Here is a 13,280-nt window from a genome sequence, read left to right on the forward strand (position 1 = left end):
TTTCACATACATATATAATTACATATTGAGAGTTTAGAAATTTAATTAATTACTTTTAAATTATGTTTATTGTAAAGAAAAATTAAATGTCTTTAGCAAATTGATGGTATTTGTGGGTTATCCTCCTGCATGTTGTATTGCTTGCATGTCACTTTCCAGTATTGCATTGCCTAACATCATTTTGTGTCAGAGACAAAATAATACACTTATCAAAAATACAAATTTGAAAATTTTCAAAATTTAGTTAAAATAGTACTATTAATGATTTTGGATATTATTGTTACATTAAAACTCTAAAATTTAAGAAGTAATACATAATACAATTTACTTTCTTTCACTTAGAACCTATTTCATAGGCTTGCTTTTTTTTTTTTTTTTCTTTTATACCATGTTGGATTTGTTATTTCCATCTATTTGTCCTCATACCAATATTACACCAACATTCATTTTGTTACACTCACATTTTGGATTTATTTATCCTAAATATAACTTCATTTTAATATCTTTTTGTGAAAGCTTTTAAATACAATATACCTTATTTTGATAGAATACAAACATCAACTTCAGATGTAGACAGATTCCAAAATTTGAATGACGAATCCATTTTCCACAAACTTTTCCATCAACACAAATTCTCAAACGAAGACTAATTTGCATATTATCATGTAATGTTAAACATCATATGGCATATTTGGTTTCTTAAAAATAGTTATTCTGACTTTATAAATGAAAAAATATTTTTAAATGTTATTGAACTAAATTAATCTTAACTAAATTTCACACATATCAAAGATTCAATTATTTCATTCAGTTATCCATTAAAACTTGTCTACAGCATTTTGTAAGCAAGACAATAGAGTACAATAGATATGTTAAAACAAAATGATACATGATGCAATATATGAGAGGATAACCTTAAGGTACCAAAGTGAATAGAGCAAAATATTCCATGATATTTACTGGACATTTCTCAAGATATTGTTGATTTGTATTTCTTTTTAAGAAATAGAAGAATATTCTGTTTTTTTTTCTTCTATGCTTTGTTGCTTCTATGCTTAATTGATAAATGAAATTTTGTTTAGAATTTAAAATACTTAGTAACTAAAAAATTACTTAGAACTCTTATAAAAAAACATAAGAGTACTAAGTAATGTTTTAGTTACTAAGTATTTTAAATTTAAAACAAATTTCATTTTTATTTGTTTATTTGCTTAAATCATAATATCAATAAGACAGCATTATAATTTTCTTCAAATTCAATTATGTACAATAAAATATTTTTAAAAAATGAGTGTTTAATGGAAATTGAAAGATTTTTATTTTTTATAAATATACTTCAAAATATGATAAAATCTTATGTTTTTTAAATTGTTTTATATTGGAGCTATTCACACTGATTTGTAAATAGTCAATTACTAGACTGCAATAAGATTTCACTTTAAAATTTCATAATTTTATATGTAATGTATAATATATGCCATATTAATAAAACTACTGTATTTAAAAATGTATTACTTATGTTATTTTATACTTTTTCTTTATTATTTAAACACTTAGTGCCAGGGGTGGACTGATTATCAAAATTGGCATAGGAAATTACTTGAAAACAGGTCACAAACCCATTTTTTCAAAATGATTAGAATCAAATTTTGTTATTACATTTTTCTTACTAATTGAACTTAAAACTTCAAATACATTTCTTTTTAATTTTAACATTGTTCTATTGTTTGCGGATGATCTGGTCGTGATAGCACCGACAAAAATCTCACTCCAAAGGAAAATAAACCAAATAAATTTGTATTTCAAGTCCAAATATTTAGCAATTAATCCAAGCAAAACTAAAATAATTATCTTTCGGAATAACAGTAAAATATCTATCAATGAAACAAAAATTTATCTCGAAAAAATTTTACTACAAACAGTGAATGAAATAAATTACCTAGGAGTTAATTTCGACTGGAATCTAACATTTAAATCGCATATATCTAAACTTAAAAATAAAGTTAAACAAGCAATAGATAACCTTCTATTTCTGTGCAGCAAATTAAAAACTTCAGATTTAAGAATACATATGAAACTTTACAGCTCGATTATTAATCCAATGTTATTTTACGCCAGTCCTATTTGGTGCTTGGACTATTTCTACCAACTCGAACAATTCCACATTTATTATCTACGCAGACTATTTCACATAGAAAGAACAGTACCGGGATATGCACTACGTCATGAAACTAATCGAATATGGTTATTCCCGTTTATATTAAAGCGAATTATCAAATTCTTCTACAAACTTAATTTCAAATGTGATAATAATTTAACTATTTTATACCATGAAAATATTAGACAAAGTAAACTACAAAAAAATAAACAACTATGGTATAACAAGCTGCAAACTATCTTCAATTCCTTTGGAGTATCAGTTCTATTATTTAAAGATAAAATTCAAGATTGGAAAACAGGTTATTCATTGATGTTAGAATCAGCTATAGCTCAATCTATAACAAAAGATCAGGACTCTCTTTATAGCAGTAAATATCACTCGTGGTACTTGGATATATTTGAAATACCTTCAATGCAATCATATATATGGCAATCGGTAAATTTGAACATAAAACGATTTATAATGCAACTTCGTCTAAACAAATATTCGCTGTATGTTAACAATACTTATATAAGTTTACTAACTAAATGTTTTTTATGTAATGCTGACGTTTTAACACCTTACCATTTGATATTAACATGTCCAAAGTTAAAGGAACTTCGTGAACATTATGATATAAATAGCACTTATAAATGCAACTCGCTAATAGAATTGTTAAAAAATTTTAACAATATGAGTAAAAAAGAATTATATAATATTTATAATTATTTTTGTAAAATAATAGAAACTTATAATAACAAAATAAATTAAATTAAAGAATATGTGAATATGTACGCGAGTAATAAGTGCAAATTAAATAATTAATGTAAAAATATTGTTATACTAAAGATAAATACGGACACATGAAACTACAACCCCTTGTAATAGGGAAGTAATTCCCATTAGACAATAAACTTTTTCTGAATTTTAACATTGTTCTCTTTTATAATTTTTATTTAATTTTAAAAAATACTGGTTTGCAAGGGATTGAAGTAAAAAGCCTAGTGTGTGAACACAGTTTGAGAAGCATTATTTTATGTTATAAGTAATTTTATACAAAGAAGATCTCTAAAGACATAACTGTTCTTTGTAACTTATAATTAAATAAATATTAAAATGAACCCTATAAAATGACAGCATTTATCTTAAATGTTGATTTTTTAATTAACTTTGTGAATTAAATGAACTTCATGTCTAGTTGTACTGTACTTTTAATGAATACATAGTCAAAAATTAAAAAAATTTTTTGATCAGTTAGTGTTACAGTAATTTAGGTAAAATTGATTGAATTTTCAAATTATTGGAAGAAAAATCTTTATATAATATATTAAATACAGAAAAAGGTATTACAGGTATGTTATCAAATTAAGTAATGTAGAAAAAATATAAAAGTTTTGTAAAAATATTCAATGTTATAATATCTAATATATACTATAACAAATAATTATTTATTGTGACATGGTCACAATAAATAATTATTTGTTATATGCCAGGCTACAATTTTTAACTATATTTTTAATTTATTTAATTTAGAATATATGCTCTCCACTTCAGATTAGTAATGACTTTCCCCTGTACATCATACTTTTCTTGTTAGCAATAGTGTAATGCTGATAATTTATCTAACACGTTTCAGGAGAAAACTTTTGAATTGAAATAATGTTGCTTCCAATTTGCATTGGAAGTTTATATATAGTTAATCAGGACCTCCTACTCCTAAGATTTCCATTCCATACCTGGTCTTGTCTTTTATCTGTCTAACTCCATTCTCAAGATTAAGGAAGGACAGACGTACAACAGTGACAATTTATAGTTCTATAATTTTTTCAAATTGCTGTCCAATAAATTTTTGATATGTAATAACATCATACATAGTATAGAAAATTTTACGTATTAAAATTAACGTAGTAATTTATTATATTACATAGGAAATTTTCTGCTATTTATTTGTAATTAAAATTTATAGTGATGATATTCATAAAATTATTACTCTGAAAAAAGTATTAATATTCACAATAGTCAAGAAAATTCAAATTTTGTTATTTATTACAAAGGATAAAGAATGAATTTAAAGTATATGTGAATATATATGGGTACGTACAGTACATAATTCACTGTAATAAATGTAAAATTTATTCACTTTTATAACCACTTAAAAGGGAGGTTTTTGGATGAATAAACTGAAATGTTATGTCTTTCGAATCCAACACTCACCTGAGTTCAAGAATTATTTGGATGATGAGTAATTCTTGAATACTCAGAAGTATTCAAAAATTACTCATCTTCTGAGTAATTCTTGAACTTAGGTGAGCATTGGATTTGAAGGACATAAGATTTTGGTTTATTTATCAAAAAATCTCTTTTAAGTGATTATAAAAGTGACCAGTTATATCCAGCGAATATTGCTAATTTTAGTTTTGTATTAAAATTTATTTATGAAAACAATTTTCATTATATGTAATAACAAAGATATAAGTTTTATTTATGTGTAATTTGAAATGTAAAAGTTATAATAATAGTTAATATGAGATGACTAAAGTTGAGTTAGTAAAAAATTGAAATTCCAAAGAATTAAAAACATAAGTGAAAGCAGGTAATGTTTTAGCATATATGATTTAATTAAGCTAACAATGACATTCTCAAAAATATGTTTTAAAACAATGTTAGATAGTTAATGCAGTTCACTATTTCTTNAATTATTTATTATGTTAAGGTTAATCGTAAAATAATTGTTATATAAAACAAATTAAATATTTAAATTATTTTTTAGCCAAAAACTTTGAGAAAACTGATTCAAGGACATTTTAAAAAATTTTCTTCCTTAAATGAAACTGATTGCATGTTCAAGTTTTTGGAACTTATAGGCTCAGTTATGAAGTATGATAGAGAGACATTTAAATGTGCACTTGGAGTAAGTAAATTTTATATATCATATTTATATTTAAATTTTTTATTTGTGTTAATTAGTTAATATCTTATTTGTTTTAATTAAAATTTTTTAAAGACATCTGTCTGTGTATATACAAAGTACAGTAAAAGCTCCATATAAAAGACCACCAATGGACTAAAGAAATTGAGCTATTATAATGCAAGTCTGTTTTATTGTGATTACTCATTATTATAGACTCATCTGTTATATCAAAAAGTCCATTACAATACAGTAGAATTACATTAGAACAGATCTCGTAATGGATTTGGAGAAAACATCTGCAGTTTACAGATATTTTCTCTAGGTCCAGATGCCAAATCAATGTATTTTTATCTCTTTTAGATGGATTTGTTATTGCTAATATAAGGAGATTCTATTGTATAGTAATATAGACTTGTCCATTATTGTATATTGATGTGACCGTAGGGTCGGTGTCTCCTTGACACCGTGTCAGGATGTGACACCATCGAATCTCGCAGGATTCGGAAATCACGATTCTACATCACGCGAGCGGTAGCAGGTGAGCGGTTGGATTCAGAGTCAAGGTGAGAAGAGAGACAAGGAAGTGATTCACTCAGATTTCATATTAACTAACAATAACAATTTTAATTATAACAAAAGAAAATACAGGTATACTCGATATCAAGCATGACTAACATTCCCCTTAATTATTACTAGCCCATTCGAGAGAGAGAGTTTACAAATGAATCGCATGTTGATAAATACCTTGTAACTGAGTCAAAGATCGGTTATAGGATAACTGGATAAACTGTCGATGGAATGTTTGAGGTTTGATGAAATTGTTCTGGGTATCGTTCAGTAACAAGAACACTGCGGTGGGGAGAGGCACTGAGGTGTGGATATGTGTCAGATATCCTTAAAGAGGCACAGTCTTTTTCACGGTATTAATTCTTGAGGAGGGCAACTTAGGAGGATGACTTCTGAGGACCACTTTTGAATTCTTGGGTTCCTTCTGGGTTTTTTCCATGAGGTCAGGAGGTTGCTGTTAAGGACCTAGCGTTCAATACTGGAATTTTATCAAATGTTCCAGGTGACGCATTAATGACTAGATGGATCCTCCTCAACAAGGAACCAAATCCGTGGGAAATAATATTTATGGATTTTAGTCTAACTTGATAAAACGATCGAAGTTAGATGATGGAATTCCAAAATAATTAAAATTTAAAATAACACTTTATTGAGGGTCTGTTCGTCCCTCATATTGATATTGTGGACAAACTTTCAGTTTTAGAGTATATAAGCCAGGTTTTTATTAAATTTCTAAAACAATACTTTAAAATATTTAAAAAAAGGAGTTGTTTTAAGAAATTCTTGTTGCAGTTTTTCTCTTATATTCCAGATGTCTGAAATTTTCTGTTTACTGATATATAACTTCAGCTTAAGATTTTCCATCTTCAATCTAACAAATTATATCTATTTTTTTTTTTGTGTTAAATCTAAAGCTTTTCATTTTCTTTTATGATCCTTGGCTTTGTTTTATACAATAACTCATCACTCAGAGAAAATGAAACCAAAACTGAACATAATGTGAAAATCTATGCCGAAAAAAATCATTAAAAATGAAATTTACATTACTTTTCTAAATATTTTTTACAAATAAAGTAAATAAAATAGCAATTATGATGAAATAAATAAAATGATGACTACAACAAAATGGAATGGTGACTAAAAAGTCTGTAATAATGGAAGGATAGTCGCCTGTGAAATCTGAAAAATAGTCTGTAGTAGCAAGATTCTGTTACAACAAATGAGTTTTCTTATAATTTTCTTATACTTTTGGCTGGACTGATATTAGCAATCTGTAATAACATGAGATCCATTATATTGGGATCCAAAATTGAGCTATTACTATATAATGCACTCTGATATAAAATAATAGCAAATAAAATATGATTTGAAATTTTTGTTGTTTTCCAAAGAAAATTATACTAATTTGAAAATAATGTTTTCAGACTGGTTGGAGTGTACCTGTTGAGTTAGTTATTGGACCAGAAATAGGCATCAGTTACTTAACTGATAGAGCAGCTCAGGTAAATCAATAGTTTTTAAATAAATTTTTTGTTCGTAATAATTCTTATAATTGTTGTTGAATTTTGTTGTTAATAATGTAATAAATTTATTTTTGAAAATAGTTGGTTTTTGCTGAAAATGAACTTATTTTGAATTTTTCTTTATGTTGAATTTTCTGTTTTATTTTATGGAAAAAATTGATGATTATATAATAAATACAACCAACCTGATAATTACTTCAAATATTAAACTTACAGCAGGATTCCTTTATTGGCTATTAAGGCTAAATAATTACTAAGTATCTTTCATTATTTGAAATCGTATCTGTTCTTTGTATACTTTTTTAAAACCATAATAAACTGTTTATTGAAGACACTATACTATTCAAAATCCTTTTGAATTGAATAAAAAGATGAAAAGTCTAGTGTCTTAAATTAACATTTCATTGTGGCTTTAAAAAAAGGATACTAAATAAAATATTACTAAGTGATTTGGCAGGAGATAGATGGTTAGGCTGCCATCTCTCATTAAATTTAATAATGAAAAATAATTTTAGAATATTCTGGAAGGAAAGATTGGCCAGGAGTGAAACTCAAATTTGCAACTCCTGCTTACTGTTCAGACATGTTGCTGATTATGTTATCCAGACTGCCATCAATCTTCACTAATTAATAAATTAATAATTGAGATATAACCATATTGATCGCTGAACTGGGGGGAAGAATTTTAGTGTTTAAGATTGTAGCTTCTAAACTGTATGCTGATGTCATGCTTTCAGTGGCCACTCTGGAATCCAAACTGTTATAACAGAAATAAACTCTGATTCCAGAGTTTATTTCTGTTTTAACAGTTCTTTACAAAATATATGCTGGTGATAAAAGTTATATACTGCTATGGCATAGTCACATGAAATTATGAAATAAAATTTCTATGGAAATAGAGAGGTTGCGGCCGAAGTTTTCATCTGTAAAACATGAATGTTGGGTGCTGCATACAAGATAGTGGAGCTCGATGTTCGACGTTCATGTTTTACACATGAAAACTTCGGCCGCAACCTCGCTAATTAGAAAAGATGCACAGACTCTACATTTTGAATATTTAAAAACCAATCACTATTTTTTTTATTTTTCTTTCAATAAAATAATTTACAGCTTTGTAAAAAAATTGATATCTATAAATTTATAGTATCTAAATAAGAATATATTAAACCTTTCCAAACATTTTGATATTAATATCTCTAGATGTTAGGATTCTACATTAACAAATTACAGAATTGAATGATTTTGATTTTTGAATGTGTAACATTTAAAATAGTTTTATACAATGCATAAATCATGCAAATTGTCATGATACATATTTAGACTGTAATCTTGCAATAGAGTTTGATGAGATTAAATCAGAGAATTTTTTTTTTTAGAACCTTGCAGAAGTTCTAAACTGATGTAAGAATTATGAAAGATTTGTTATTCGGATTTGTTTTTTGACTTATTAGTATGAGAATTAGAACAAGCTGTAGCAATAGATAGCTAGATTTAAAGTTCAGAGCAATAGTCAAATTCAGAGAAGTTGAAGTTCAGTTTAGCTTTAGGAAGTTTTGATACCAGAGACAAGAAAAATTATATTTTAGCTATGTCTAACTGACAATTAATTGATATCTAGAATAGTTGGTGAATTAAGTGAATAATAATCTGAAATTATGATTATTACATTTCCTGATTATTCTTCAGAACTTGTTGAATGCTGTCTGAAGTATATTATTAACTATTTTTATGGATAGACAATACATAATATGTGTAATAAACTTCTGTATTTTTGTTTTTATACATTTTTTTCAATCTGTCAAAATAAGTGTGGAGAGTATAAGGCGAAATGATAATGCAAAGTTTATTTGTTTTGAATAATTCTTTCTTAAATCATTATGTCAGTTTTAATATATAGTAAACGTTTTTTGAAAATATGATAGTTTAATGAGTAATATTAAACTGTAATAAATTAAATTTTATCCAATAATTTTTAATTTAAAAACATTCAAAATTATTAATTCATTGTTGTTTATATATAGCCAACACACATGGCTAGTTTTAAACAAGTTCAAAACATTCAAACACTAAAAACAGATAATGATTCAGGATGTAAAGCTATTCTTCAGTTGAAAATTGCTGGAGCTGTAGAAGTAAGTTTAACATTTTTTTTTTTTAATTTAAAAAGCTAGCAGGTTACTTAATAAAGATTAATTTTTTCAGATGTTAAGTATATCATGTCCCTCTTTGTGTGTTGCTGAGAGTATGGCAGATTTAATTGATGGTTATTGTCGACTTACCCATGGTACCAAAGCATCCTTTTGGAATAGAAAAGGTTTGTGAAATAGTATTGTTAAGAATTTTAAATATAAAATTATTTATTTTTTAAATTAAGTTTTGAAATGTTTTTATGAAATTAATTATAAAAAAAAAGGTAAAGATTTAGACTTATAATTTATTGTTAAATACATATTTAAATGTTTATAAAAAAAAAAAACCTATTTTATAAATTTTTGTTCTTATTAATTTGATTTCTGAATATAATGTATTACTTGATTGAAGAAACAATTAAAAACAATCTTTAATATATAACGATGATGATCTTAGATTAAGAAAAACAATTATAAACTTTTTTACTTTAGATTCCAATGAAATCTGGAGCTGAGCAGATTTGTCATTATATGAAAAAATTTTTTTAATATGATATAATGGAAATATAAAAAACTTTTTATATTTCCATTAGATGTTATGTTGACGTGTTTATAAAATTAAAATTTGATTATAAGTTAAGACTAACTGAAAATCCTTTCAAACTTTAACTTTACACTTTCATTTCACTCTTCAAAAATTTGCATCTGGTTTAAAGGTCTTTTTTCCATCAATCTTGTAAATCAAGTTATCTCTAACAAGTAAGACTACAGTAGAGCGTCGTTTATTCGAATCAATTGGGACTGGGGTGGTTTGGATAACTTATTTTTCGGATAACAAATCATGTACAAAAAAATATATTAATTTATCCCATGTTGAAATTTCTCTCCGTTGTGTGTCGCTTCGCGTTGAATTTTCGTCGATGTTAAGCCTAACGAAGACTATTGTATTGTTAAAAATTATTTTTTTATTTTGTACAAACAAAATAAATTTATTGAAAAATATAAAAACAATAAAAAATTATACTTCAGATGTTAATTTAGTATCAAAAACGTAAAATATTTGAGTAGCCCGAGAAATAGCCAAAAATTGCAGTGCCACAGCACTAGCGAGAATTTAAATTTGCCGACTGGAATGCTTTCGGATAACAGACATTTCGGATAACCAGCTTTCAGATAAACGACGCTCTACTGTATTTTAAATTGGGCTAAAGAATATCATTGAAAATAACTCCTGGTTTAAAAGAATATAAAAGTTTAAAAAAAATAATGTTGATTTATTTGATGCTTTGATTAACTTTTGATTAGAAATTGTTTGGTGGTTAACTATGTAAAAGAGATGCATTGTAACATCACTTTTTTTGTTCTATCCAAAACTAAAAAGCTAGAAAACAAAAAGTTTCCATTGTAATTTTATGATTAAGATGGATCAAGTTTCTTAAAAAATTTATTTAGTTTAACTTTGAATTTTCTGAGATATGATTGATGATTAAGTTTAATGGTTAGGATTAAATTTTTAATTGTCTGAATTTTATTGAGAAAAATAATGATTTTTCTAAGAAAATGTGCATAAATTGTACTTTCTGAAAAAATGTCTAAATTATTTTTGTTTAAATAAACCTTTCCAAACATTTTGATATTAATATCTCTAGATGTTAGNTTTGGTGGTTAACTATGTAAAAGAGATGCATTGTAACATCACTTTTTTTGTTCTATCCAAAACTAAAAAGCTAGAAAACAAAAAGTTTCCATTGTAATTTTATGATTAAGATGGATCAAGTTTCTTAAAAAATTTATTTAGTTTAACTTTGAATTTTCTGAGATATGATTGATGATTAAGTTTAATGGTTAGGATTAAATTTTTAATTGTCTGAATTTTATTGAGAAAAATAATGATTTTTCTAAGAAAATGTGCATAAATTGTACTTTCTGAAAAAATGTCTAAATTATTTTTGTTTATAATTGAAACTTATAAAACTTAATTTTATCTTTAAAAGAAAAAAAAACAAATGGTATATTCCAGAAATGCCAGAATTACAAATAGAAGTTTTACAATTTTTTTTATTTATTTACTATAAAGTTACATCTTATAATTTCAAAATTAAAATTTATTTCAATATTCTTGAATTATAAGATGTAAGTATTTAAATTTTTTATTTGGTAAATGTTGATTTAAAAATGAAAAAAATATATATATATTAGATTAAAAATTATTTTAATCTATAATTATTTTGGATACAAATACAATATTTTTGAAATTTTGCATTCTCTTCCAAAGTTTGCTTATGGAAGGCTCGTTCAAGTCAATCCACATCACCAGGTTTGTTTTCAAATTACTGGCATGCATTCCTGGTACGCATTTGATCAAATATTCAATAATTAGAATCTAAAATGTAGTTGGGGATACATTAAACAGTTCAAATTTTCTGCATGATTTCACATTTATATATTAATTAAATTCTTTTTTAATAAATTTATATAAATTATAATAATATTTTTTTTTACTTACAGATGCATATTCACCAAGATTAAGGTAACATTTAAATTATAATTAATATAGTGTAGTTTAATAAAGGAAATTTGTTATAAATATATGTATATAGTATATCAAATCAAATCATTTATTAGTATATTTAGGAATTAATCCTATTACAAGGGAAATTCTAAATAGAGTAACAACAAAAAAAAAACTGTAAATTAGATTGACTCTGTGAAAATAAATAAAAACTTTCTTTATTATATAAAGGGTGGCTATCAACTGCCAGACAGACTATATCATTAGTTTCTTCACTAATTTTCTTTCAGGGTAGTATATTTGATGAAATTATATAGTCTTACTATCATAATAGGATCCAGTTGAAATAGATTCTTGTAAAATTCTTCTTCTCTTTGATTCCTATAAAATTCTTCTTTTGACAGTATGACAACATAGAAATTCCAAATTCTGTTCTAAGCTTTTCACTGCTCGAACATGAAAAAAATCAGATGATAAACTGAGAATTGTTCTTGACATAATTTACACAGACTATGTTTAATATCCAAATAATACCTGTTCATCAATATGTAAAACAGTTTAATCTTAAATGCATATAAAACTTTATAATCTTGTGTGGAATTTGGAAGTTAATAAAACTGCTTGATGGAGGAAAATTCAAATTATTTACATACCATGGATGATATTTTTTGTTGATGTGTTTTAGCTGGCAGCACTGGCACTTTTCTGTGGTGTTTTTCTGAGGACTGTGTGTCATGCTGAATCAAACTTTTTTGATACTAGATTAACTTCTAAAGTATAATTTTTTTTGTTTTTATATTTTTCAATATATTTATTTTGTTTGTAAAAAAATAAAGAAATAATTTTTAACGATACAATAGCCACGATTATTATTTTAAAAAGTTTACATTAGGCTTAACATAGACGAAAATTAAACGTGAAGCGACACGCGATGGAGAAAAATTTCAACATGGGATAGGTTAATATATTTTTTCATACATAATCGGTTGTTCAAACAACCCCAGTCCCCAATTGATTCGGATAAACGACGCTTTACTGTACCTGTTTTGCCACCTTGCCATCTCAGACTCAGCACTTAACTCAAATCAGAAAAATATACTTTAATTTGCACCATTGACTGTCATAAGTGCTCCCACTGTATATAGTATATATAAAATGGTTTATGTAACTAAGAATACTTAAATACTTTAATATATTTTTATATAGTAAGTTGAGATTGCCCCATTTTAATATAATCATATTTTGATGTAGGGTTTTCACTTTTTATGGATACATCAAACATTTATTTACAAAATTGTAAATAAATACCAGAAATGTAAAAATAATTGTTTTTTTCACCTGATATATTTTGATTCTGGGGAATATTTTTTTAGAATTAGAAATGAGAAGAAATATAAATTCCATTTTTATATGTTTGCAGTGATGATCTGCCATTTTATCATGATTGATTCTATAAAGTCCAATGATAAAATGTCATTTATCATTCAATTTATGGAAT

General features: G+C 25.7%; 1 protein-coding gene across 1 annotated transcript in view; it reads left to right on the forward strand.

Annotated features, from left to right (window-relative positions):
• LOC111620504 (focal adhesion kinase 1-like) overlaps positions 1–13,280 on the forward strand; it is a 98,055-nt gene that overhangs the window by 15,600 nt on the left and 69,175 nt on the right. Inside the window, exons 5-10 of the mRNA XM_023362426.1 lie at positions 4,911–5,051; positions 7,043–7,120; positions 9,163–9,273; positions 9,344–9,455; positions 11,546–11,587; positions 11,779–11,800. Coding sequence (XP_023218194.1) covers positions 4,911–5,051; positions 7,043–7,120; positions 9,163–9,273; positions 9,344–9,455; positions 11,546–11,587; positions 11,779–11,800 — 506 coding nt within the window. The remainder of the gene's footprint in view (positions 1–4,910; positions 5,052–7,042; positions 7,121–9,162; positions 9,274–9,343; positions 9,456–11,545; positions 11,588–11,778; positions 11,801–13,280) is intronic.

This window comes from Centruroides sculpturatus, unplaced genomic scaffold, assembly GCF_000671375.1.
Source record: "Centruroides sculpturatus isolate CEXI.00-Female unplaced genomic scaffold, Cexi_2.0 scaffold28, whole genome shotgun sequence".
In the NCBI taxonomy this organism is placed as follows: Eukaryota; Metazoa; Arthropoda; class Arachnida; order Scorpiones; family Buthidae; genus Centruroides; species Centruroides sculpturatus.